Below are 27,947 nucleotides of genomic sequence, written 5' to 3' on the forward strand. Positions count from 1 at the left end.
AGACAAGAAGGCACGAATCTCACCATGCCGTTTTCGACACTGGAGAAGAATTGTTCCTCGAAACATGCAATAAAAGAGGTGTTGGAGGCGTCGGTGTCCTTGTCAACACAAACTTGGCCAAGAGCATTGATTCATTCGAATGCCTAACAACCCGAATCGGACGTTTACATTTGAATAGATGTGGCTCACTGCCTGCAGTTTCTATCTTCGTTGTCTACGCACCAACATCTCATTATGATGAAAGAGAAATCGAGAAGTTCTACACGGAGCTAGAGAAGTTCTATAAAGAAGACCACACCTTCTACAAGATCATTGTGGGTGATTTTAATGCCAAGATAGGACTGCGAAGATCAGCTGAAGAACTTCACATAGGGACCCATGGCCTAGAATGGAACGAACAGGGTGAGAGACTGTCTGAGTTCATCATGTCGACCAAGACCATTCATGGTAACATCAGGATAGTCCTGAACAATCCCAGACTCCTGTGAAGCTCTCCCTTTCTGCATGGAGTGTGTGTCTGGGGGAGAGGACGGTGACCCAGAAGTGACCTGAGAGTCCCTAGGCTCTTTCCTGGGCCCTTGTCAGAGCACCCAGGCTGGGTGGGAAACTCTGGTGCTCTTTGTCCCTCGACTCTGTCCGAGCCTGTGTGTGAGCAGGGGTGCCTGCAGGTCGTGCACAGACTCTGCACTCAGAGACAGGCCCCTCCCCCCTCTATCGGACGGGTGTGCGGAGGGGCCCACTGTGCTGTTGCCCCCTTGCACCAGGCACTTGGGACCAGCTCAGCTCTGGGCACTGAGAAGGCCCATGCTCGAGGCGCCTCAGACTCGGGCCCACAGTCAGTGCCAGATGTTTGGCTCTCTGGGTCCGGGCACCCCAAAGCTGGAAACAGTCCACGGTGAGTCAGACCTCTGGGTTCCGTGCCTGCAAGGCCCTAAACTCCAAGTTGCCAAAGTCCATATGGCCTCCGTGGGGCCACTGCATGTCACCCCATCCAATCTCCGTGCTCATCGGTCTCTGTGGCTGCTCTCATGTAGGAACTTAAATCTGTGCCGAGTCCCCCAGGCCCTGCCCCGGCCACTCTTCCCCCCGCTCTGCCTCTATGTTCCCTCTGCCCCTCAGCTGCTCAGAAATCTGAGTTTTAGAACCCAAGACCGTTCCATAAGGCTATTCCCTGTTCTGATGCTCTTCGTTCCGCAGACATGCGAGGTGTCCCACGCCCCGTGGGCGATTCCACCCACACGATGGTGTTCAACTCTTCCCGTGTCCCTGTCAACAGCGGGTTTCTTCTTTTCTTGTGGAAATAATTTCTGGTAGCAGGAAGGAATCAGGGTCCCAGAGTTAGCCTGTTGGGATTAGCTGCCGGCGTCAGCTCCATGGAGGAGATTTGGGCGTGGGGAACCCGTGAGGTGTCGACTCCACGGCCGCATGGAGCCTCCTTGGCTGTGACTACTCCCGAGGAGATCGCCGGCAGCTGCTCTGCTCCAGGCCTGTCTCTGCTGGAGCCCAGAGTTCCCTGGCACCAGGGATCAGTGGTTCGGACCTCTGACCCATCTGCCCGGGGTGGGCTGGTAAAGCAGAGGGGGCCCAGGTGCACCTGGTTGGAGCCTGTTGCTGGCTGACGAGCATGAGATATACAAGGGGAAAGTGCGGCCTCACTGACTGTTGGCAGGGCCGGGACGGCTGGGGAGGCTCGTGCAGAGGGTCAGAACGGGCAGAATGGGAGGAGGGTTGGAAAGAGCAATTCTGGGGCGAAGAGGGGGCCCTGTCTCCCTAAAGCTTTTTCTTCCTCTGCTACCCTGCCGAGCATGGAAATCTCTCTCTCTCTCTCTTTCTGTCTTGCTGCCAGAACTGGCCGAGCCCGAGTTTACCAGTCCTTGCCGAGCCCTGGTCTCTTCCTTCTGATTCCATCCTTCGCTCTGTGACATCACCTCCAGAGGGAGAAGTGGACCCTGCGGCCACCTTGATCACAAGCACAAAGCAGACAGGCCGAATGTCTCTCCCGGGCAAGTGACTGAGACCTTGGGGTCTTCTGGCTCTGGGTGGGGTGGGGGCTGTGAGGAGCAGTGGGGCTGCGTGGTAGGGGGTCCTGCACACAGGGGAGCCACTAGTGGGCTGCAGCCAAGGGGCGAGCTTGTGGGCCTGGGGCTTTTGGACGCTCAGAGCTAAGAGGTTGGGGGGCTCCAGCAGGAAAGTTCAGAGCTGTCTCCTTGGCCATCTCGGGGACTGAATGAAGGGACCTCAGTTTCCCCTGGCTGGCTGAAGGGGGCAGCTCCATTTTAGTCGAACCCTCTGCACGTCCTGAACCTTCCTGCCCATCCAGGCTTCTAGCAGGTCTGAGACTTTCCTGAGACCCGAAAAGCTGCCCAAGTCCTTTAGTCACAGATGAAGTGATAACTGGCAGCTCAGAGAGGTAGAGCAGGGGATGGCTATTGCCTTGCACAGAGATGTTCAGTACTCCCCAAAGCCCACAGATCCGAGATCCCCTTCTGGAATGATCCTAGAGTACAGAAGTCAGGAGCAAGCCTGAGCACGACCCGCTGTGGCCGAGAAAACACCATCAGCAAAGCTAAAGGCACAGTGCCGGCATCTGCTCAACTAACATCTTAGAAGTCTTCGGGGAGAGCCAAGATGCGAACTCCCCATGCAAACGGGCCCTGAGCCAACAAGGCATCTGGGAGCCCTGGTCCCTGGGGCTTTCGGGAGAACACCAGGACCCAGTTTTCCCAGAAACCCCCGAAGATGAGCTTGCTCAGTCCCACATTCCTCTCTCCCCCGTCTGGGTGTCCTTTTCCTCGACTCTCCAACAAACCTACTTCCACGTCTACACATCTTGACCAATATCTTTATCCTTGGAAGTATTGAAGGACCAGAGACTCCTGGACAGTCCTGCCATCTCGGCTCTGGCATCCTGGGGGGCTCACCCAGAGGGGGTGGCATAGTGATGTCAGAGAGCAAGAAGTACGGCTGACCCTTGTCTCTGCACCCTGCCCTTCTGGGTTCTCACGCCTGGGCCTGCACAGGTGGCAGCACCAAAGGGCAGGAAGCGTCCGTGGCTTTTCCAATCTGTGGTTCCTCCCTGCCCCAGCACCCGTGCACCTCTCAATCATCTCCCAGCTATGGGCTCGGATCTCCAAAGATGTTGCCCTGTGAGAGATCAAACTGTAGGTGGCGATGTGTGCATTCGGAGGCCCGGGACAACTGCCCCAGCAGAGGAAAGGGCGCCACAGACTGAAGGTCAAAGAGGCCCATTTAGGCAGAGCTGCTGGCACACGCATAGAAGGTCTGAAGAGTTCAGGTATAGCATGCACGTAGGTGTGACTGATCATTTAGAGGTAAATGGTTAAGGTCTTTCTGCAAAGATAATTCTCTTCAGGCAATGAACTCAAGGAGACGCTCTGTTTCCTGGAGGGACAGGTATTCCGTTGCTTTTCCCTTTCCCCAGGTACTAGTACATTGAAACATTTAAGTTTAGTTCATACCTGCAGGTATGTCGATAAACACAGTTAAAGATACTGATTGCAAAACTTATTTCTCTGGGCTCCATGGGCAAGGCTGCTGGGCTTCTCGGTAAATCCAAGTAGCTCCTCAGGCCTAATTTAGTCCTGCCTTCCCCATGGGGGTCCTGTCTCTTACATCATAATGGTTTGCATCAGATCGTGCTTTTAGGCTTTCTGGATTAACCCATTTTGATGCCTGGGTAGCTTCACTGCTCGCCCTGGGTCCATCCGGGTCCCACGGCAGATCTCTAATTGTGTGGTTTTAGGAACTACAGAAACCAAGCCCTGAGTCACAGAATTATAACGATGCCCAAGATCTGTCTCAGAGCCAATCAACTCCCCAATACCAGCAGCACAGCATTAACAGTCTCTCTGTGTTTCAGCAAAGAGCACTGCTCTGTATAACACTCTGAAAAGGCTCTAGGGGAAAACAGAAAAGCAAATAATTCACTTCCAGTCTAGAGTCTCCAGAAGGTTTTGACTTAGTAGCTATTACAGGGAAAGGTGAAGGATCAACTCAGGGCATTAGTGTGGGCAGCTGGCCCTTTAACTGACCAAGGGCCTACGTGGCTGTGCTATGTATGGTTATCTTGGCCTACGTGACCCTGAACAAGCGGGTCCTGACTTGTGCAAATTCGGTACTACGTCTGCTCTGACCGCAGTCTATGCATATCCTGAGCTATGTATGGTTATCTAAAAGGAAACATTTGTCACAATTAGCCCAAGAATAAGAAGTAACTGACACTGACTAACCAAGCATATGAAACATGTAGACTTTGTAACTCTCCTAACCGTGATGTAATTGTCTTCTGTGATGTAAGCATAGTTTCCTGCGTCGCAAAGTATATAATATCCCTGCTGCCCTGAATAAAGTCCTGTCCTGTCCTGTCCTGTCCTGACCGTTTTTATCTCTGTTTCTAAACTGCACTCTGTCTCTTGTGTCTTGTGTTCATTTGGTTGGTCCCTCCTTGCACCTACGGACCCTTGGGCCACGTCCATGGGCTGGAGAGTGGTGTGGTGGGGCCTCCCACAGATTAGGGTTATTTGCCGGAGCACTGTAATTTCTCTGGGAGGAGGAAAAGAGGCAATTCACTGAAAACTAAAATACTTAGTATTAATATCCAAAAGCCCTGGAACCTCTGTCTCTTGGGAACTCAGGACAGAGAAGGTGGCTGTAGGGTCTGTCTCCTCTGGGGTCCCACATTTCTTTGGACTTGGGTCCTTTCTGGCTGCCCTGCTCCCCTGTCTCAGCGCCCAAAGGGGAGCAGATAGTGGCCTGGAGGCAGACTCAAGTTCCCCCCGCAGGACAGGTGCAGCTGGGGATTAATCTCACCTGTAGGCAGTGGCCACATGCACCGTTCCTAGCTGATTTTCTTGGTATCCTCTTGGACCATACCTGGCCTTGCTCAGGGATCACTCCTCGCAGAGCTTGAGGGACCTCATGGGTACCTGGATCTGTTGGGACATGAACATATGTAGGTGCTCACAGCTGAATTGACCCTGGCCCAGCTGGGGGTTCCTGAGTGCGGGGGCCAAGAGTTCAGTCAGAGAGGGGGAGGTCGCTTCCTGGGACTGCCTACCCTGCCCGCACTCTTCAGAGCCTGCAGCAGCACTGATCATGTTTTCTTATTGTATACCCAACCCTCTATTTCCAACAATTACTCAGGGAAAAGCGACTGTTTCTATTTCAATGTATGTCTTTTCTGCTGTGTGGAAAGGGAAAGGGACTTTTGGGAAGGCTCTTTTGAGAAACAGTACAAGTTTCAGTATCCTTCTATAGTCGCCAAAGGCATGAAGATCACATTTTTTTAAAAATTATTTTATTTATATAAGTGGATAAAAAAGGCACACAACCATTGATAATATTCAGGAATCAACTTGTATTACAAGAAAAGTTTCCATATTAAAATCAATGGACAGTTTTTAAATCACCATTAAAATCAATATATCTATCTAACCAATTTCTTGGCCTCAGTTCTAATAGCTGGGCCATAGTTGTAGTGGCCGGCTGAGGGGACTGTGGCCGAGCTCATTCGGGGCTGTTGGAAAAATATCATTTCGACACTTTCAAAATCAAAGTCCTTTGGAGAGGAAGAACTCAAGCTCCCACCCCCAAAAGGTGGGTCCCCCAGAGAATCAGGGGTCTGTGAGGTTAATGAACCCCTAGTGGATCCCCTGTGGCCTCTCTCCTAGTTTCCAATGGGCATCTCCAATCCTGTCTGGAAAGTGTGTTTCTGTGGGCTTCTCAGGATGAGTCCAACTGTCACCGAGCATTATCAAATTTGGGCCCACCATGGACATAGATGGAGTCTTTCCACAGCACAGGATCCAGGCCCAGGGGAGGAACGGTTAAAGCGAATCATGGAGCAGATACAGAGACTTCCTGAGTTCCTTGACCAGAAGAGGAGCTAGCAGCACCCGTCAGTCCTTCCTGCTTCCGGTAGACGGCCATCCCAAGGCGCCTTGCACCCCGCTGCTTTCTGTTGGAAGAAATTGGAGTTCTGGATGCTGTCCTGGCTCCGTGCTGCATGGAGGCATGTGGTGTCTGACCCCTGAGGCATAAAACTGGGTGTGCTCAGAGCTCCTGATCTCAGGACTCAGGGAAGACAGTCTTGTTTTTTTTTTCAATTAGTAACTTCTTCATTATGAAAAAGCAAACCAAAAGATGAGATGGCTGAAGTTTCAGCTCATTCATTCATTCATTCATTCATCATCCTGTTATTTGTCGATTGCCTCGAGCAGACCCCAGTAAATACATTGCCGTCCATTCCCTGACCTTCCATGTTCTATTTCTTGGCTGTTTTCTGGATCAAGGCCATTCTCTGTGAGCTTCTGCGGTACAAGCTTTTTTGTAGGGTTGGATTTCTTCAGGGCCAAATCCTGGGATCCACGTGTTCTACCGGCGCTCTAGATGAAGCTGGACATCCTTTACCTCCAGAGTGCTGGACGTGCGATGCCGAGCAAGTTGGCAGGCGGCTGTCACCACACTCTCGATAAAGACATCAGCAATCTCCAGCAGCATCTCTTCCACACCTTCGTCTAATTCCACATTGGGATCCACTTCTCTTACTAAGTCCTGTAACTTCTTCTTGGTCAATACCTGGCTGTTTCCAGGGTTAAGTCTCCCTCCTGTCCCACGAGTACCTGGTGGTTTTCCTTCTGTAGTACTATTGGCCATGGAGCCTTGCGGAGGGGTGCTGGCTGGTTCTGGTTATGCGGATGAGAAATTGGAATGAGGACTGAAGGGCCAAACTGGTTATTCAGAGGAACACGCTCAGAGGGACACTCTCACATCTATGCTCTCTGAGAGATGCTCTTCCACTTCCTGATGGGGAAGAGCTTTTATGCAAGCCTGGAGGGTGAGTGCCAGGCAGGGTGTTTAACGACCAGCCACAGTCCTGAGATTAAACCATTGGCCAGTGGGGCAGGGGCCACCAAACTGGCCTGAGCTTCGAGGTTTAGAGCTTGGCTGGTTTTAGGAGCATCCCTGGAACTGGGCTGTCCTGCTTGGGCGTAGAGCCCTCCAGTCATCCCACACTCAATTTCTTGTCCTTAGGGATTGCAGCGGAGCCTGGAACACATTTCTTAGCCCTGGGGCTGGAGTGAGTCACAGCAGGGCCCTTTCTCACACTGTGGTAAAGGCTGGAAGGAACAGGGCATGCTGTCACGGCCCTGAGCGACAAGGAGCTGAGCACAGACACATGCTTCTTCTTGCCTTGACCCTTAGGGCTACTGGGCAGCTTAAGGCCCGATGCAAAGAAGGATGCAGGAAAATCAGGCCTGGGAAGCTGCATCCGCGTGCATGAGATCTCAACTGTTATCTCGCATCCCAGGCTGAGCCTTGCCTGCTCGACAGAGCTTGTCTGATGCCCCAGGCCTCACAGCCATCGACCCAGAATGTACAGCGCCCGTCCACAGTGGACACAGACCTGCGCAGGGGACAAATGTAGCAACAAGCGGGCACAGGCTTCCAGCTCTGGGCCTGCAGGTGGGCAGCTTCGACACTCTGCACCCGCGGGACTCATCAGTGAGGTCTGTGTCCAGGGAGGTCAGCTTGCAGGTGCTGAGCACTGTGTGGACTCTCAGGCTGGGCCCGCCTCCCCAGGCAGCTAGAAGCTGTGCCTGCCTTAGATTTTATTGCAGGAGGGAAATTCAGAAGCCAAACAGAAAATCAAATATTCCTTGGATATTCCTCTGTCAGAGTAGTGGGGATTTCTAGAAAACAGAGTCCCTGGGCGCAAGGGCTCACACCCAGATGCGGGCAAATCTCTCTCCCAGGCTCCCCATCTGGAGCTCAGGGTCACTGTTAGAGGGGTTCTAGTGCTGGGTTCCCATCTTGCCTGGGACCCTTTCTGGTTTTTTTTTCACTTTATTTAAACATCCTGATTTACAAAGTTGTTCATAATACAGCTGTTTCAGGCATCCAGTGTTCCAACACCCATCCACCACCATTGCTCCTTCCCACCACCATTACTTTGAATCTTCCCTCCAACACCCCATCCTGCCCCTTAGGCAGATGCTAAATAGTTTATTGAGCGTTTAGAGCTGAGCCTGAGTTGTCTGTAGGCATGATTCCCACATACTTAATTTTTGGCCTTTTAATTTCTCAGGAAACTTGGTCCCAAGTTGTTGGAGTATGGCCAGAGGCACAGCGGCAATTTGGGGGTATCAGGAATCCTGAAGGCCCCATCAGACTGCTGATTCACTTGCCGCACAGGTACAGGTTGACCTGCTGGCAGCACCATATTCCCATGGGACCCTTTCTGGACCTGGACTTCATCCCGAGCTTTCCTCAGGCAGAGGCCATGGCCTCCTTCATATGAACTTACCCCAAATCTGAGTTTTACGTCTTCTTGAAAATCATCGCCAAAACCGTCCGACTTGGCTTCCATCTCCAGATTCCAGTATTGCTTATCTCAGGGAGTTACCAGACCAGCGATAGCCCAGTGTGTAGGGAGTTTGCCTGCACATAGCTGACCCGGCAAACCCGGGTATGATTCCTCCACCCCTCTCGGAGAGCCTGGCAAGCTACCGAGAGTACTTAGTCTACAGGACAAAGCCTGGCACGCTACCCGTGACTTATTCGATATGCCAAACACAGTAACAAATCTCACAGTGGAGACATTACTGGGGCGGCTGGAGCAAATTGATGAACAATGGGAGGACAGTGCTATAGTGCTGCTGATATGTAATCAAACCCTAGTAAAACTGCTTGCCACTTGGAGTGGGGTCACAAACAAGAGATCACTCAGAGGATGAGACAGTTGACCCCAGTATACTGCAATGAAACTCCTTTTGTCTTTGCATTGTCTTGTGTGCGCCTCTATCCATTACTTCATTAGAGAATCCGGAAACCCGGGTATCACACACTCTTTGAGTCCCAGTTTCCCCACAGAAACAGGGTAACCCTCCCCCCCCACCGCACACCCCTCTGGGCACGAATCTCAAAGATGGCCCTGGCACTGCCTTTCCCCCAGGCAGTCAGCAGTGTCACTCCAAGGTGCTCACAGTGTCCTAGAAATGAGCCCAAGGAAGAAGGCAGAGCAGGGCAGGCACCAGAAAGACAGGTGCGGAGAGAAAGAGCTGACCGCCCCTCGAGTCTCTTCTGGGTCACCCACCTCTCCCCAACTCAACTCCCTGCAGAATATGGGAGCTGCAGAGGAGTCTGGGATTGTTCAGGAGTATCCTGAGGTGTGAGATTAATTGGCCCTGAGCATGCAGTGCTTTCCCAGGAAACACAGCAGGAACCGCCTTTTTTCATTCCCTGGAGGCACAGACAGGGTGTGGACACCAAGCAGGTCCCGCCCCAGCCCCACCAGGTGACCCAGCCACGTCACGCCACACCCTGTCCGGCACCCACCCTCCAGACTTGCATAAAAGCTCTCCCTCATCAGAACTGGAAGAGCATCCCTCTGAGACTGTCCCTCAGACCGACGCACCAGCCACAGGAGACCAACAGAAAATTTTTTTTACAGAGCAAGACACCACACGAATTCTCGACACGGGACGGGGATCTACATCATCCACCAAGAGTGGAAAGTTTATGAACCCTGCCGACCAAGCCCGGAAGGAAGCCCGGAAGAGAGAATTAAAAAGGAACAGAAAACAACGCCTGATGGTACGAGCTGCAGTTTTGAAGATGAAGGATCCTAAACAGATTATCCGGGACATGGAGAAATGGGATGAAATGGAACGGAACCCGGCACAACAACCTCGCTTCCCTGAGTCGGTGCTGAGAGATAAGCGTCAAAAACTGCGCAAAACCTTTGACCGTATTCTGCGGCTCCATGAAAAGGAGAATCCAGAGGTATACAAAGAATTAAGAAAGCTGGAAGTAGAACACGAGCAGAAAAGGACTCAGCTGTCCCCTGCTGCCACCCAGAGCGCTCAGCACGTAGGCATGGACAAGGCTTCTCTGCCAGATGTGCTGCCCGCTCCTTCCCACTTCCGGGTCCAGGACATCCCCCTGCCCTGCGCCCAGCCACCCTCCATCCTCATGAGGACATCAGTCCCTGGACGCCCATCTGGGATGGTCTCTGAATTTCCTCGTCTCAGACACAGTGTCCCACGCCTGCCATTGGGCAGAAAGCCTCCCGGCCCCCTCCCGGGCCGCCACCTCCTCACGCCTCACAGGGTTTTGGTCGACAGGTGGGCTCTGCCCTAGATCCTCTTCTCTGGAGAAGAGAAGCCGATAGGCTATTTGATCCTGACCCGGGGCAGTGGGGTCGTGTTGACACTCCCAGCCCCAGGGAAGACGATGGCCATCCTGAGGACATGGAGCAAAATGGGTACCATGGTGGTCCTGGTGATTGTGACCCTGACCGACTACAGGGAGACAGTGAAGTTGATGACTAGGGGCACCAGGATGAGAAGGAGAGAGATGCCAGCGAAGAGCAAAAGAGTCTGAGTGTCCAGTTAATGGGTCAGCCTGGAAGGTCAAGGAAGAGAAGGAAGAATATGGAGGTACTGACTCCTCTCCAGTCCGCGATGCTCCGACTAGCTGGTCAGGAGATGCCTACAGAGGGAAGTGAAGTGGAGGGATTTTCCGAGTAGGAGGAGGAAGCGGAGGAGGATTCTGAAGCAGAAAAGCCGTCACCCAAACATCACAAGGAGGAATCTCTCTCTGGTGCACTCACATCTGGTGCTTCCCAGCACGAAGTGCCCCCAGCGGCCAGTCCACCTCCCGTTCCAGGACCAGCCCATCTGGGACCACCCCCTGCACAACCTTTCAGACCACCTGGACCCCCTCCAGGCCTTCGTCCCAGACCACCTCCCGGAGCCCCTCCAGCCCTGAGGCACCTCGGAATGCCAGGACTTGAAGGGTCTTTACCCCGACTCTCCCCTCCCTTCTGCCCTGCACCTCCGGGGATCCCCCCACCTAGTCCAGGGGTGCTGTGTCCCCCTCTGCTGCCACCACTCGGCCCTGCCCCACCTGGGCTGTTCCCACCAGCTCCCTGGCTGAGCGCAGGAGTACTGAGCGCTCCTCCCAACCTCACCCGGTGGCCCACAGCAGGTGAGAGGAGCACAGCCACAGCTGAGTAGGAAACGACGGCAACCATCAGCGCCAAGCCGCAGATCACCAGCCCCATGGCCGCGGTCACTCGCTTCATGCCCATCGCTCTGAGGATCCGTCGGGAGAACAGAAGGACTCCCGCTCCCCAGAGACGGACAGAAGGGGATTCTGCTGTGCCTCCTGCTGAAGCAGCCCCTGATTCTGGCCCCTGCCTTCCTGTTTCCGCACAAACAAAGGGGGAAGCCTATGAGGCTTTCCTGGAAGAGATAAATGGGCTCCTGTGACTGTGGCGGGCCAGGTCACTTTGCACACTTCAGTGGTGTGAAGCAGTGCTGCTAACATCCATGCCCATTCAGATGGTCATTCTCATCCCTTTTCAATTCTTTCCCTGTAGAAGTCTTTGGAAACTTGTGACAGAGTGTGTGTATGGGGGAGGGGGGCCTTCATTCCTGACTTGTTTGGGCTCTCTCTGGTTGCCATGGGCTGGAATAGAGATTTCTGGGGAAGAAAAACAGTTTATTTCAGCCCATCTTTCCTGTGTGTTGGGGTTTTTCTTAATATTTTCTTGGAAATATTTTATAATATTGTGACAAGGATTGTAATGTCATTTCCTAATACAAAGCAAGATATGTGGGAAGAAATGTACAATTCTTTGATTAAAATGATTTCCCACTCATCTTTGAGTGTTTCATGAAGAAATAAATATTCTACACCAAATAAAAAAAAGACTCAGTGGTACAGTTCTATTTGGGGGGAAGTGAACTTCTACTTGTAGTTCATGAGATGCCACCTCCAGGAAAATGGCTTCAGGGCCAGCAGGGATGTGCTTCTTCTCCCACTTGGCAGATGCTTATTGATCAGAGGCACAGAGACCCACCATTCATGGAGCTCACCCACTCAGCCATTACCGATGCAGAGTCTGGGAGGGACAGAAGGCACTGTCACCAGGATACTAGTGCCTGTGTGTATGGTTATGAAGCAGGATACTTCTCCTATCAGGAATGAGCTCCAGTGAAGGCTGTAAGGTTTCTTCATTCGCCATGTGCCAGGGCCTGCTACTATCATCTCAGACTCAGTTTGTGCGTTGGTCTCTTCCCTGGTATTCTGACTGCTTCTCTAAATGCCCCAAGTGCTAGAGTTCAATATTGTTTCAGCACCTATAGCCTCTTTTACAAGAGTGTTCTGTTCCTCTTTATATTACACATTGGGTTTTATTCTGGTCATCCTGGACCTATGACGTGGGCACAGTTTAAAAAGAAAAAAAATGAAGATATGCTCCTCTTGAATCCGTGTCCTTTGTGAGTTCAGAAAATAAAATGCGGGGACTGCTGCTGAGAGGAGTGTGCTTTAGGTAGCCAAGAATACACTCCCTACCTTCCAGGCCTCCACAATAGAGAGACAGGGAGAGGGGTGTTGGGGGACCTCAGCCCAGGGTGAAAATGGCTCCATTAGTGCAGAACTGCTAGCTTACTTATAGATCATCTTAAGGGGGGGGAGGGTTGAGGTAAGAACATAGGTGTGATTGATATTTACAGAGATAAGTATTAGGCAGAGGAAATTCTCTTGGGGAGATCAACTCAATAAGACCCTCTGTATCCCAGGACATCTACATTGCTTTTATCTTTCCCTCTAGTTGTAGAAGTTATTAATACTTGCAGTGGTTTGAACAAACACAGTAAGAGATAAAGATCCCCAAACTTAGTTCTCTGGGCTGAGAGCAATCAAGGCTTTTAACACTTAGTTCTTTGTGCTCTGAGAGCAAGCAAGGCTTTTACCATCTATCCCAGAGGAAGACCTCGACCAGCTCCGCTCGTTCTTCCTCATGGGGGTCCTGTCTCTTAAGTTGTAACTGCTTGCATCAAGACCATGCATTCATACTTTCTAGAAGGTCCCATTTCTGCCGGGGTAGCTTTGCCACTCGCCCCGGGTCCATCCCATTCCCAGGGTGGGACCTCCCTTTTGGGGTCTTAGGAACTACAGACACTGAAGCTTGAGTCAAGTAATTATGACCAAGTAATTATGCCCAGGAGTAGATATAGTGCAGAGTCAATCACCTCCCAAATATGAGGAGCATAGCCTTAATGGTCTTTCTGTGTGTATCCAAAGAACATGGCCCGTTGGCAACTAGGAGAGAGGCTGAAGTGCCCCACTGGGGCATCATTAGACCTCACAGGCTCCTGTGTTTCTGTGGGACCCACCTCGGATTGCCTAGAAGGTGTCTACACAGCAATAAATGTGCCGTGTTATAATAGAAACAATGAGAAGCCTTCCCTTTTCATGAGTGATCGTTGGAAATAGAGGGTTGCGTATAAAATACGAAAATAGATCGTTTCTGCTGCAGGCTCTGGAGAGTGGGCACAGGGCAGGTAGCCCCGGGAAGCGACCTCCCCCCTCTCTGGCCAGCCCAATTTGTCCCCACATTCAGGAACGCCTGGCTGGGTCAGGATGGGTCAAGTCGGCCCTGAGCACCTACATGTGTTCACGTCCCAACAGAGCTAGGGCCCATACAGTACCCGAAACCCTGCCAGCAGCGATTTCTACACACACCAGGTGTGGCAAAAAGGAAACAAAAATCATCTCAGACAGGATCCAGGGCTCCCTGCCACCCTCTACAGGTGGGATTAATCCCGATCTGCACCTTTCCTGCTGGGGGATCCCAAGGTTTCCTCCAGGCCACATCCGCTCCCCTCAGTGTGCTGACAAAGGAGCAGGGCAGCCGGAAAGAACCCAAGTTGAGGGAAAAGTGGGATCCCAGAGGAGACAGACCTTCCAGCCTCCTTCTCTGTCCCGAGTTCGCAAGCGACAGAGGTTCCAGGGCTGTTGGATATTAACACTGACTATTTTAGGCTTCAGTGAATTGCTGATTTTCCTCCTCCCAGAGAAGCTTACAGTGCTCTAGCGAGCACCTCTAATGCCCTGAATTGATCTCTCACCTTTCCCTGTAGTAGTTACTAAGTCAAAATCTTCTGGAGACTGGAGACTGTGAAGTGAATTATTTGCTTTTCTCTTTCCCCTAGAGCCTGTTCACAGTTTTATGCGGAGAACTGCTCTATGCTTAAACACAGAGAGACCATAGATGTTGTGCTGCTAGTATTTGGAAATTGAATGGCTATGAGAGCTATCTCGGGCATTGTTATAATTACTTGACTCGGGCATTGGTTTCCGTAGTTCGTAACTAGAGAGGTCCTGCTGTGGGACTGGGATGGATGGGGGTGAGCATTGAAGCTACCCAAGCATCGAAATGGGACAATCTAGAATGCATGAATGCATGATCTTGATGCAACCGTTGTGCTTTAAGTGACAGCACCCCCGTGGGGAAGGAAGGACTAAACTAGGCCTAAGGTGCTACTCAGATTTACAGTAGGAGCACAGCAGCCTTGCTCCAGAGCCCAGAGAACTAAGTTTTGGAAACAGTCGTTATTGCTATGTTTGTACAAATAGCTGCAACTATTAAGTAAACTTAAATGTTTCAATGTAAGAGAAACTGGAAAAAGGGAAGAGCAACGGAATACTTATCCCCCCGGAAACAGAACATCTCCTTCCCACAAGAGAATTGTCTCTGTAGAAACGCTTTTCCCATTTACCTCTAAATGATCAGCTACACCAACTGCATCCCATACCTGAACGACTCAGATGTTTCATGCATCTGCCAGCAGCTCTGCTCAAATGGGCTCTTTGACCATCAGTCTGTGGCCCCTGTTTCTCTACTGGGGAGGTGGTCCTGGGCAAAAGAACGCACACATTGTGTGCCCACAGTTTGATCTCACACAGTACAACATCATTGGAGATCTGAACCCACAGCTGGGGGGAGCTTGAGAGGATCGCGGGCACCGGGGAAGGGAGGAACCACGGATTGGAAAAGGCCACGGCTGCTTTCAGCCCTTTGGTGCTGCCGCCTGTGGAGGCCCAGGGGTCAGAACCCAGAAGGGCAGGGTGCAGAGAGGAGGGTCAGCTGCACTTCCTGAACCTCTGACATCACTATGCCACCTCCTCCAGGTGAGCCCCCCAGGATGCCAGAGCCAAGATGGCAGGTCTGTCCAGGGTCTCTGGCCCTTCAGTACTTCCAAGCATGAAGATATTGGTCAAGATGCACAAACGTGGAAATAGGTTTGTTGGAGATTCAAGGAAAAGGCCGCCCCAGCTAGGGAGGGAGGACCATGGGACTGAGCAGACTCATCTTCGGGGGTTTCTGGGAAAACTGGGTCCTTGTGTACTCCTGAAAGCACCGTGATCCCAGGGCTCCAGACTACTTGTTGGCTTAGGGACCGTTTGCATGGGGTGGTCATGTCTGTTCTCCCACCAAGGCTCCTGGCTCTCCCCGAAGATTTCTACGTCGTTAGTTCTGCAGAGGCTGGCCCTTCCCCTTTAGCTTTCCTGATGGTGGTTTTCAGCCATAGCAGCACATACTCCAGATTGCTCCTGGCCTCTGCACTGAGGGATCAGGCCAGAGGGGATCTCAGACCCTATGGGGTGTGGGGAGTCCTGGTCAGCACTGTGACAGGCAAGTGCCCACCACTGCCCCATCTCTCTGCCCTGCCCTTTATCTCTTCATCTCTGTGAGCCAAGGTCTGAGGCAGCGTTTATGGTCTTCAGGAAAGGGTCAGCTTCCCTGACCAGCAAGAGCCCCAGGACGGGCAGGAAGGTTTAGGAAGTGCAGATGGGTGGACAGGGTCTGCTTCTCCCTCTTGAGGTGATTTCAGGGAGTGGAAGGGGAAATCAGAAAGCAGAGACCAGGGCTTGGCAAAGACTGGGCAACTCAAGCGCGGCCCAGAGAGAGAGAGAGAGAGAGAGAGAGAGAGAGAGAGAGAGAGAGAGAGAAATTTCCAGTACTTGGTATGATAACAGAGTAAGAAAGAGATTCCGGGAGAGAGAGCCCACTCTGTGCCCCAGAATTGCTATTCCCAACCTTCCACCGCAGCCCCCAGTGGCCCAAGGCCTGCAAAGAGTCAGCGAGGCCGCAGCTTGCCCTATACAGCTCCTGCTCCTAACCTAGGAATAGGCTCCAACCAGGCCCACCTGGGCCCCTACTCTCTTGCCCGCCCACCCCGAGCAGCTAGGCCCAGAGGCCCAGAAAACTGACCGCTGTGCCCAGGAAACTTGGGCCCAAGCAGAGGCAGGCCCGGAGCAGGGCAGCTGCTGCCAATCCCCTCAGGAGTAGCGACAGCTCAGGAGGCTCCAGGCGGCCTCTGAGCCGACACTTCACGGGTTCCCCACGCCTGAGGCCTCCTCCATGGAGCTGACACCGGCAGCTAATCCCATCCATCCGGCAAACTCTGAGGCCAACTCACCTCCCTGCACAAAGGGGGGGGGGGGGGATACAGAGGAGTCTGGGATTGTTCAGGACTGTCTTGATGCATGAGATGAACAGGCCATGAGCATGCAAGGCTCTCCAGGATACATAGCAGGAGTGACCTTTTCTAATTCCCTGAAGGCACAGACAGGGTATGGTCACCAAACCGGCCCTGCCCTAGCCCTAAGGAGTGAGCCAGTCAGGTCCTGCCACACCCTGTCTGGCACCCACCCTCCCGGCTTGCATAAAAGCTCTTCCCCTCCAGAACTGGAAGAGCATTCCTCTGAGACCTTTCCTCTGAGAGCGTCCCTCTGAGCGTGTTCCTCTGAGCAACCAGTTTGGCCCCTCAGTCCTCTTCAACCTCTCCAATTTCTCATCCATATAACCGGAACCAGCCAGCACCCCTCCACAAGGCTCCATGGCCAATAGTACTACAGAAGGAAAACTACGGGGTACTCCTGGGAGAGGAGGGAGACTAAACCCTGGAAACAGCCAGGTATTGACCAAGAAGAAGTTACAGGACTTAGTAAGAGAGGTGGATCCCAATGTGGAATTAGACGAAGGTGTGGAAGAGATGCTGCTGCAGATTGCTGATGACTTTATCGAGAGTGTGGCGACAGCCGCCTGCCAACTTGCTCGGCATCGCACGTCCAGCACTCTGGAGGTGAAGGATGTCCAGCTTCATCTAGAGCGCCGGTGGAACATGTGGATCCCAGGATTTGGCCCTGAAGAAAGCCGACCCTACAAAAAAGCTTGTACCGCAGAAGCTCACAAACAGAGAATGGCCTTGATCCAGAAAACATCCAAGAAATAGCACACGGAAAGGTCAGGGAATGGACGACAATATTGGGAGAGACTTGAGCTGAAACTTCGGCTATCTCATCCTTTGCTTTGCTTTTCCAGAATAAAGAAATTACTAATTGAAAAAAATAAAAACCGTTCTTCCCGAGATCGGAAACTCTAGGCGCACCCAGTTTCCCGCCTCGGGGTTCAGACACCATGTGCCTCAATGCAGCCTGGAGCCAAGACAGCACCCAGAATCCAAGTTCTTCCAGAAGAAAGCAGCAGGTTGCGAACGCCTTTGGATGGCCATCTGCCTAGAGGCAGGAAGGACTGACAGGGGCTGCTAGCTCTTCTCCCAGCAAGGGAAATGGCAAGTCTCTGCATCTGCTCCTTGATTCGCTTTAACCGTTCTTCCCTTAGGCCTGGACCCTGTGCTGTGGAATGACTCCATCCATGTCCATGGTGACCTCGTCTTTGAAGGTGCTCAGTGAGGGTTGGACTCCTGAGAAGCCCACAGAAATGCACTTTCCAGACCGGATTAGTGATTCCCGTTGGAAACTAGGAGAGAGGCCACAGGGCCCCACGGCGGAATTATTAAACCTCACAGGCCCCTGCTTTTCTGGGGGACCCACCTTCTCGGGGTCAAGTGCTTCAATTCTTCCTCTCCAAGGGGTTTTGATTTTGAAAGTGTCGAAATGATATTGTTCTGACCAGCCCATGGGAGCTCTGGCCGCAGTGCCCTCAGCCGGCCACAATAGCTTTGGCCCAGCTTTTAGAACTGAGAACGATAAATTGGTTTGATAGATATATTGATTTCAATGTTGATTTTAATACTAATCTATTGATTTTAATATTAAAAATTGTTATAATACAAGTTATTTCCAGAATGTTATCAATGGTTATGTGCCTTTTTTCTCCATTTATATAAATAAAATAATGAAAAGAACGTGATCTTCATGCCTTTAGTGACTTAAGAAGGAGGAATCTGAAATTTTTATTATGTCCCAAAAGAATATTCCCAGGGGACCTTTCCCTATCCACACAGCAGGAAAGACGTCACTTTATATAGAAACAGTCACTTTTCCATGAGTGATTGTTGGAAATAGAGGGTTGGGTATAAAATAAGAAAACATGATTGGTGCTGCGCAGGCTCTGAAGAGTGGGGGCAGGGCCGGCAGCCCCAGGTGGTGACCTCCCCTTCTCTGACTGGCCCCCTCGGCCCCCACACTCAAGAACGCCCAGCTGGACCAGGGTCAAGTCAGCTGTGAGCACCAACACGGGTTCATGTCCCAACAGATCCAGGCACCCATAGGACCCTCAAACCCTGCCAGGAGCGATCCCTGAGCAAGGCCAGGTATGGTCCAAAAGGATACCAAGAAAATCAGCTAGGAACTGGGGCATGTGGCCACTGCCTACTCGTGAGATTAATCCCCAGCTGCACCTGTCCTGCCGGGGGGAACCTGAGGCTGCATTCAGGCCACTTCTACTCTCCTTTGTGCACTGTGACAGAGGAGCAGGGCAGCCGAAAGGACCCAAATCCAGGGAAAAGTGGGACCCCAGAGGAGACAGACCTCCAGCCACCTTCTCTGTCCCAAGTTTCCAAGCGGCAGAGGGTCCTGGGCTGTCGGATATTAACGAAAGTGTGTTAAGCTTCAGTGAATTGCCCCTTGACCTTCTCCAAGAAAAGCTTACAGTGCTCTGGAGAGCACCCCTAATGCCTTGAGTTGATCTCTCACCTTTCCCTGTAGTAGTTACTAAGTCAAAACCTTCTGGAGACTCTAGATTGGGAAGTGAATTATTTGCATTTCTCCTTCCCATAGAGACTTTTCAGAGCTTACTACAGAGCAGTGCTCTTTTCTTAAACACAGAGAGCCTGTTAATGCTGTGCTGCTAGTATTTGGGAGTTGATTGGCTCTGAGATAGATCTTGGACATCGTCATAATTCCTTGACTCAGGCCTTGGTTTCTATAGTTCCTAACACCACACAAATGGAGGTCTGCTGTGGGACTGGGATGGACCCAGGGCGAGCAATGAAGCTACCCAGGCATTGAAATGGGACAATCCAGGAAGCCTAAAAGCACGATCTGCTGCAAACCATTGTGACTTGAGGGACAGGACCCCGTGGGGAAGAAGGACTAAACTAGGCCTGAGCAGCTAGTCGGGTTTACAGTAGAAGACCTGCAGCCTTGCCCACGGAGCCCAGAGAACTAGGTTTTGGAATCAGGAACTTTTACTGTGTTTCTCCAATTACCTGCAAGTTTTAAGTAAACTTGAGTGTTTCAATGTACTAGTAGCTGGGAGAAGGGAAAAGCAAGGAATATATGTCCCCCCAGGAAACAGAGTGCCTCCTTGGGTCAATCCCCCCAAGAGAATTGTCTCTGCAGAAACGCTTCACCAATTTACCTCAAAATGCTCAGCCACACCTATGTGCATCCTACACCTGAACCCTTCAGACGTTCTATGCATGTGCCAGCAGCTCCGCATTAATGGGCTTCTTTGACCGTCAGTCTGTGGCCCCCGTCCCTCTGCTCGGGAGTTGGTCATGGGCCTCTGAATGCTCCGGAGTTGGTCATGGCCTCTGAATACACACAACGTCAGCCCACAGTTTGATCTCACACAAGGCAACATCACTGGCCATCTGAGCCCACAGCTGGGGGAGACTTGAGAGGGTCGCGGGCACTGGGGAAGGGAGGAAACACAGATTGGAAAAGGCCACGGCTGCTTGCAGCCCTTTAGTGCTTTGCCTCTGGAGGCGCAGGCGTTGGAACCCAGAAGGGCAGAGACGCTATTCGGACGTACTTCTTGCTCCTCTGATATCACTATGCCACCCCCTTTGGGTGAGCACCCAAGGATGCCAAAACCGAGATGGCAGCTCTGTCCAGGAGTCTCTGGCCCTTCAGTACTTCCAGGGATGAGGATATTGGTCAAGACGCGAGACGTGGAAATAGGTTTGTGGAGTGTCAAGGAAAAGGATGCCCCGGCTGGGGAGGGAGGACTGTGGGACTGAGCAGGCTCACCTTGGGTGTTTTGGGGATAACTGGGTTCTGGTGTTCTCCTGTGAGCCCCAGGGTCTCAGGGCTCCTAAACCCCTTATTGGCTCAGGACCCATTTGCGTGGGAGGTCAGGTCTCTGCTCCTACTGAGGCTCCCGGCTCTCCCCAAGACTTCTAGGTTGTTAGTTGCGCAGAGGCCGGCACTGCCCCTTTAGCTTTCCTGATGGTGGTTTTCAGCCAAAGCTGGTTGTGCTCAGGCTTGCTCCTGACCTCTGCACTCTAGGATCATTCCAGAAGGGCATTTCAGACCCTATGGGATGAGAGGAGTCCTGGTCAGCGCTGTGACAGGCAAGTGCCCACCCCTACCCTATCTCTCTGCCCTGCCCCTTATCTCTTTATCTCTGTGAGCCTAAGGTCTGGGGCAGTGTTTAGGGTCTCAGGAAAGGGTCAGCTTCCCTGACCAGCTAGAGCCCCAGGACAGGCTGGAAGGTTTAAGACGTGCAGAGGGGTCGCCTATGATGGAGCTACCCCCTTCAGCCAGCTAGGGGAAACTGAGGCCCCCCTTCTTCAGCCCCCAAGACTGCCAAGGAGACAGCTCCTAAATTCCCAGCCAGAGACCCCCAGCCTCTCAGCTCAGAGGATCCAGCAGCCCCGGGCCCACAGGCATGCCCCTTGGCTGCAGCCTGGAGGGAACTGACACCAGCAGCTGCCCTGTGTCCAGATCCCCAGCCCTGAAACTCCCATCCCCTTACAGGCCCCACCACACCTGCATCCAGAATACTCCGAGACCTCAGGAGAGACATCTGGCCTGCCTGTTTTGTGCTTCTAAGCAAGGTTACCTTAGGGTCGACTTCTCCCTCTTGAGGTGATTTCACTGAGCAGAGGGAGGGAATCAGAAGAAGAAACCAGGACTCACAAGGACTGGGAAACTCGGGCCTGGCCAGTTCTGGCACCAAGAGAGAAAGAGAGAGAGATTTCCATGCTTGGCAGGGTAGCAAAGTAAGAAAGAGCTTTAGGGAGAGAGGGCCCCCTCTCTGCCTCAGAATTGTACAGTTCACATGGTTCAGTGTGTTTTCAATGAGGAATAACGCTTTCTCTGTTTAAACCATCCTGCTGGTCGTGTGTGTGTGTGTGTGTGTGTGTGTGTGTGTGTGTGTGTTTTGGTGATAGGAAATCTCTAGCCATGGGGTTGGGGACCCTCCAGCCAGGGCCAGAGGCAGAACTGTCACATGCCCCACCCAGGAGCAGTTCCCTCTTTCCAGACTACCCACAAGGCCTCACAACTTTGGGGACCCCACTCAGATGGCATTTATTTTGGGTCCCTCCTGATCCCTCCCTCTGTGTCACTGTGTCACTTTGTTTCAGGGTTTCAGGGTGCCCCCTGCCACCTGCCTCCCGAGCCCGTAGCAGCAAAGGTAATAGCAGCAGCTGAGTAGATGCAGAGGTTGGAACCTGCAGCCTGGGTCACTGGCACTAGAAAGTGAATAAATGTTTCCATATTTGAAAAAATAAAACTGGACTTCAGATGCCCAGGGGCAGAGAGGACGCTGTCACTGAGTTTATCAGAGTCAGGGTCTATGGGGAGGAAAGCTGAGATGCTGATGGGCAGGGTGAGGAGGGGCTGTGGGCCCTGAACAACCCGTGTTTTTCACTGTCACACCAGTTTGCGTGCAGGGGCCTGGAGACCCAGGCCTGCGTTTGAGCATCCCCTCTGGGCCCCTGCGTCAGGGTCAGGTTCCAGTGCCTGTCCCAGCCCCTTGCCATGTCCTCGGCCTCTGCCTGCCTGGGGAGGGGCAGGGACAGTGTCCCTGCCAGGGGCGTGGTGTGCTGGACACACGGCTACAGTCCCCGGAATGGGCATGTAGAAACAGAACCCTCCACCCCAACCTGGGATGCTGGGCCACCTCCCAAGGGTGGGGGGGCTGGGGTTTGTTTGGGGTGGATGAGAGCCAGGAGAAACCCAGACTGGCCACCCCACCGGGTAATGGACTGCTGGGAAGTAATAAAACTCAGATTTCCTAGCCCTGAGAACACATTTCTTTGACATACACGCTCTGAGCTTTTGAGAGAGCAGAAACCCAGGCACCACCTGATGCAGACATCCCAGGCTGCAGCCTGAGGATGGTGGGCCCATTAGAAAAGGGGGAGCCACAGGAGAGTCTGAGATGATCTGGAGATCAAAGTGAGACATGAGATTATGCACAGCCACCTGCACACAAGGCTTTCTTTTTTGTTTTCTTTTTTTTTGTTTTATATCCCCCCCCCCCTTTGTAATTGATTCAACATGAGGTAGAATTACAAAGTTTGTCAATCATGAATGCTTTGTAACTATCATTGTGATTTAATGAAAAATTTAAAAACATATTTCAATTTACACATTGCTAAAACTGCCAAGAAATTCAAGTCCAGGTGTCTAAAAACTGGAAATTCAAGATTTGCTGATCATTGTATCATTGAAGACTGAAAATCAAGATTGAAAATGCTTCCCTTCAAATTTCATTTTTATGACTCGATACCAAGAACTTCCTACGGAGAATGCAGTGAGCTGTGGCTTCCCTAGAGATAATGCAGCGTCTGACAGGACAAGGTGTCACAATGCAGTTTGCTTCAACAAAGGCTTTTCTAGTGCATTTTACTTCTTCATTCTCAATAAGCAAGTCTTTCACCCTAGCAAACTTCCTCGGGTCCTTGCGAACCAAGAAGACAATGTCTTCCACTTGGACGCGGCCTTGCACCCTGATGGACATTGCTCTGTGCATCATTTCCGTAATGAATTCTATGATGATGTCTTAGAGAATTTTCACTGATTCTGTATATGGATTCTGGTCATCCCCAAATGCGTACATCAGGCATCGTAATTCTTTGGAAAACAGTCCCTTTCTGCGAGCCTGCCCACCTTCAGCACCTCCTCCAGTTTCTTCGTTTTCTTCCCCAGAGTGAGGGCTTCCTCCTGCTGGGCCATAGCAGCTGCCCACCCACCCGGGTGTCAGGGCCTCACTCCTGCTGCTTCCCCTCCTTCCTCCCTCTCGCTTCCTGGAGAAGATCTTTTTGGTTGTTTTTTGGGCGGTACCTGGCAGTGCTCTGGTACACTCAGGAAGATGCTTCTAGCTCTCTTCTTCCCTGAAGACAGGAGCTGGGGGAAAGGGCCAGGGCAGAGCCCCTGAGTCTTGGCTTCCAGAAAGATGCTGCAACCTCCAGACCTCACTTGGACGCTCTTCCTGCTCTCAGACTGACGTGCTCAGAGGAACATTCTCAGAGGGACACGCTCAAAGGGACTCTCCAAGAGGGATGCTCTTCCAGTTCTGGATGGGAAAGAGCTTTTATGCAAGCCTGGAGGGTGGGTGCTAGACAGGGTGTGGCAGGACCTGGCTGGGACACCACGTAGTGATAGGGTGGGGCCAGCTTGGTGTCCACATCCTGTCTGTGCCTCCAGGGAATGAAAAAAGATTCCTGCTATGTTCTGTGAGAGCCTTGCATGCCCATGGCCTGTTACTCTCACCCTCAGGATGGTACAAAACAATCCTGTATTCCTCTGTGACTCCCCTTTCTGCAGTAAGGCAGGGGGAGACAGGTGGGTGACCAGAAGAGACGTGAGGGTCCCTCAGCTCTTTCTTTCTGCATGTGACTTGCTAGGGCCCGCCCTGCTCTGCCTCCTTCCTTGGGCTCGTTTCTAGGACACGGTGAGGACCCTTCGCATGACACTTCCATTGATGGCCAAGAATCAGGGTAGCTGTCTCATTTGTCAAGGCATCGAAAATCAGATGGTCTGGATACATAATGAGATTTGGAGATGACCGCTGGATTAGAGCCGTTACCGACTGGATTCCACCGGACGTCAAAAGCCTGCCTAGCCACCCACCTACGAGATGGTCAGACTTCTTGTTCAAGACCCTGAACCATCAGTTTGAGGCTCTTTGTGTTCCTAGAATGAGCAGACACCATTGGGCTACACTAGCATGCGATAGTGACAAATGGAGACATCACTGGTACCCTCTGGAGCAAATCGAAGAGTAACGGGATGTCAAGTGATCAAATGATCAAGTGAGAAATCAGGTAGCGGCAATCAACTCCCACACCACCCAGGACAAGTGGGCTCAGGTGCAACCTGACGGCTGCCTGTGGGAAGGGTGGGTTATGAAGTCGGGGCTTGAGCTGACTTGATCAGTCTATATCTCTCCAGCTCATCCTGGGGGGCAGAACAAGAGAGAGGTAGAGTAAGAGGATGAGAGAGAGAGGAATAGATAGTGAGTGAGAGGACGGGAGGAAGAGAAAGAGGGAGAAAGAGGAAGAGAGAGGAAGAGAGAGAGAAGGAAAACAGCTCACCCTGTTCCCAATTCTAATCAGAGGTTACCTGGACCCCAAGGTTTACCAAAAGCAATGGCCAGAGACCTCTGGTTATTTGCAAAATTATCCAGACCTGCGGACTTGCACGATGTCACAGCTCAGTCCTTTGATGGCGCCACTTCCCACTCCCAGTCTCTGTACTTCCCACCATCTTCCCACACTCCTCCCTCCATGCAGGTATGACAGACCCACATGAGCTATTTCAGCATTTTGGTTTCTCAGGCCAACCATTCTATCTTCTTCTCCAAGCTCAATCCCAACAGATTTAGGAGGTATTTGCTGTTTCAAAAACTGTTGTGCTCCTGTAAACTTGTGTGGTGTGGGGCTCGATATTAATGTGTGGAAGGTGCTGGCTTTGCATGCTGCTGACCTGGGTTTGAGCCTCAGCAATCCACAGGGTTCCCTGAGCTCCAGCTAGTGGGATCCCTTGGTGCAGAGCCAGGAGTAAATCCTGAGCGGCCCAAGGTGTGCCACAACCCAAACCCAATACAAGGGCCATTCGTGTGGTGTGGCAGGGAGTGACAGCCTTGGAAAGCCGACTGTGCTCCACATTGCCCCCTGGTAGCAGGTTGGCACCTATGTCCACATCTGCACACACTCCTCCCGTCTGCCCAAAAAGAGCAAAAGGGAGTGCGGTGACTTCTCACCATACCTCCTGGAAGCTTCACACTCCCAAGTCGGCTCTGAAACTGGCCACATGGAGGTGGTTCTCAGAAAAGGGAAACTTTCCCACAAGCTGCCAAGATGCCCTGATTTTGCCGCCCTCAAGACCTCTTAGGAAACAGGTCAGGTAACACGAGAACTGGCCAGTACGTTCTATTACTGGGTGTGTTTCTTTAGGCAGATGTGTGAAATGAGTGTTTTAGTGGAGCCCAAGGAATATGCTGGCCCGGGAAAACCTAGATTCCAGCTTTCACCACATAATTGTGAGAAATTCTAGGCTAAATGGGATTCATTTAGAAGCATCTAGTAGCCGTCGTGTGAAGCTTGGTCTTTTTGTTGTTGATTTTTTGTTTCAGTTGAGACTGGTGAGATACAGTGCAGAGGACAAAAAATTTACTTTGCACGATACCCTCCGCCCCCAGTTCAGTCCCTGCATTGATTAACATGGTTACATGAGATCGGAGGAGTAGATCCCTGAGCATAGTCAGGAGGAAGTTGTGAGCTCTGCGGGGTATTTCCCGAAACATGATAAAACAAACAAAAATAGAGTATGCCAGCACATTTTTATAAAAGTCATTTTCCTTAAAATGTCTAGGATCATATAAAAGTTATAAATCAATATATAAAGTCACAAACACTTTGTATACAGCTGGTGTGTTTCTTTGGGTTAATGCCTGTGAGGTTGGTCATTTTTGTACAGCTCAAGGAGCAAGATGGTGCAGAAAATCTAAGATTCCATATTTCAGAACATCGGCATTACAGATATTTGGCCAAATGGGGAGGGTGATATGGTGGGCTTGGCTACATGAATTTGTTTGCAATTGATCCTGGAACCAAAGGAACTCACTTTGCACACTTTCCACCCCAGTTCACTCCCGTGAATCATACAGTCCATACAATCATAAAGGATTGATCCCTGAGCACAGAGTCAGGAGGAAGTAGTGAGCATTGCTGGATGTGGCCCCAACATGACAAAACAAACCAAGAAAAGAGAAGAATTACGCCAGTGCATTTTTATAAAAATCATTTTATTAAAATGTCTAGGATCACACAAAGTTATAAATCAAATGCATAAAATAACAAACAATGAGTATACAGCTATAAATCACCAGGAAGATGGTGCAGCCTGCAAGGCTTCCCCGGAGAACAGCTCTGAGTGCTGGAAGTTGGGTCCCCACCCCAGGTCTTATGTTTGGGTGTCCCGATAAAGTCAAAGGAGGAGGAAGCGTCCAGCCGTGTCTGGGTCACAGGAAAAACGTCCCGCAGGCAGCAGATCGCAGGCACTTGGGGCCAGGCTGAGTCCGGCGCTGCTGGGCTGTCAGAGGCGGGGCCCCCGTGGCAGCTGAAGGCTGTGCAGGACCCGCTGGCTTTTCTGGCCTTTCCTGCCCTTCCTCTTGGCGGCCGTGGCACACGTTTCTGGGGCAGCTTTCGGGGGTGCAGGCTGCTCCCGGGGCGCCCCGTACCCGTATCTGGAGCCGTGGATGACCACGGCGTTGGCAGGCAGGGTGGCGTCCGTCTTCCTGAGGTTGGGTGGCGGCTTGGGCCGGCTCTGTTCCTGGAGCCGCCTCCAGCAGTCCAGGCTGATGCCAGGAGAGTCCTCGCCAAGCTCGGGGTGCCCAAACACCGAGGGCTCGAGTTCGCAGGCAGGGTGGCCCGGCAGGTCCCCGGGGATCGCTGAAGACACGCAGCCTGGCCCCTCCGGCCCGGCCCAGCGCCCATGGCCACCGCCTCTGTCCCACTCGGCCTTCTGCGTGTAGAACAGGACATAGGCCTGCTGGCTGAGGACGTGGGAAACGTCGCAGGCACTGACCTTGGCGTCGTCCATCTGGTACCACTGGCCGTCTGCCGCTCTGACGTAGCACAGGTAGTGGCCACCGAGAGAGGTCCAGCCGGTGTGCACCAGGACGGCGTAGAGCACGTAGACAAGAGGCCCCTCCTGGGGCTCCGACGTGCAGCCTCCCACGTCCAGGCACTCGGGGAAGCTCACGTGGCCAGCCAGCTTGGCGCCGCCGTCCTGGCAGAACCTCTTCAGCACCAGCATCAGGACCTGCGAGGCCGCGTGCAGGGTCAGCGTCTTGGTGGCGGGCGTCTTCTGGCCGCAGCTGCCGCACAGGTAGGCGTCAGGCCCCTCCAGTCGCTCGGGTTTCACCAGCTCTCGCAGGGCTTGGGCCACGCTCGGAGCCGCTCCCACGTCCAGCGCCACGTCCAGGTAAGGCTCAAAGGTGTCGGAGATGGCCAGGCAGCGCAGACACTGCACCTGGGACCGCCAGCGGCCTCCAAAGATGCCCGGGATGTCGGCTGGCCTCTTCCCGCCGCCCTGTGGGCAGCCTTGCTGCATGGCATCCACCGTGGACATGAGGAATTCGTGCGCGTCTTCCTGCCGCTGCCTGTGGAATCCGGCCAGCAGCGATGGGCACAGTGTGAGGACATCCCCGGGGCAACGCAGGGCCTGGCTGATGTGCTTCCGCACCCCGCATGCCCTGCAGCAGGGCCGCTGGCCGTGGGTGCCACGATGAAGTCCAGACGCTGCCCAGCTGGCCAGGGCCGGAGTGTAGGTCAGACACTGCAGGGCGGCGTTCACATAGCAGCTGTTCCCGACGTTCCGCAGCCCGGCTCCCACCGCACGTCCTGTCTTCCTCTCGGGAGGGAGAGCCTTGGCGCCAGCCCGCCCCTGGCCCTGCAGAGCCAGACCCACCTGGGAAGTCGTGGGCCACAACTGTGGGGCGGCCTCAGTCAGGAGTGCGTCGCTGCAGACCCCAGCGTTCTTGCTGCTCCAGGATGCGGCTTGTGCCATCTCTTGGCTTGAGTGGAAGCTGCTCAGTGCAGAGAAGGGGCCTCCGTATCTCCAGAACTCTGCGATGAAGA

The 27,947-nt window shown here is 52.6% G+C and overlaps 1 protein-coding gene and 3 pseudogenes across 1 annotated transcript; 2 read left to right on the forward strand and 2 right to left on the reverse strand.

Annotated features, from left to right (window-relative positions):
* Positions 1-6,283: 6,283 nt before the first annotated feature.
* Positions 6,284-7,385, reverse strand: LOC130020276 (transcription initiation factor TFIID subunit 12-like; annotated as a pseudogene).
* A 9-nt stretch (positions 7,386-7,394) lies between these two features.
* LOC130020277 (WW domain-binding protein 11-like) lies at positions 7,395-11,294 on the forward strand (annotated as a pseudogene).
* A 3,306-nt stretch (positions 11,295-14,600) lies between these two features.
* On the forward strand, positions 14,601-17,114 carry LOC130020278 (transcription initiation factor TFIID subunit 12-like; annotated as a pseudogene).
* A 9,286-nt stretch (positions 17,115-26,400) lies between these two features.
* Positions 26,401-27,876, reverse strand: LOC130020279 (ubiquitin carboxyl-terminal hydrolase 17-like protein 6). Its single transcript, XM_056110884.1, has one exon. The coding sequence runs from the start codon at positions 27,874-27,876 to the stop codon at positions 26,401-26,403; it is 1,476 nt and encodes a 491-aa protein (XP_055966859.1).
* Positions 27,877-27,947: the final 71 nt, after the last annotated feature.

This window comes from Sorex fumeus, unplaced genomic scaffold, assembly GCF_029834395.1.
Source record: "Sorex fumeus unplaced genomic scaffold, SorFum_2.1 ptg000011l, whole genome shotgun sequence".
Classification (NCBI taxonomy): Eukaryota; Metazoa; Chordata; class Mammalia; order Eulipotyphla; family Soricidae; genus Sorex; species Sorex fumeus.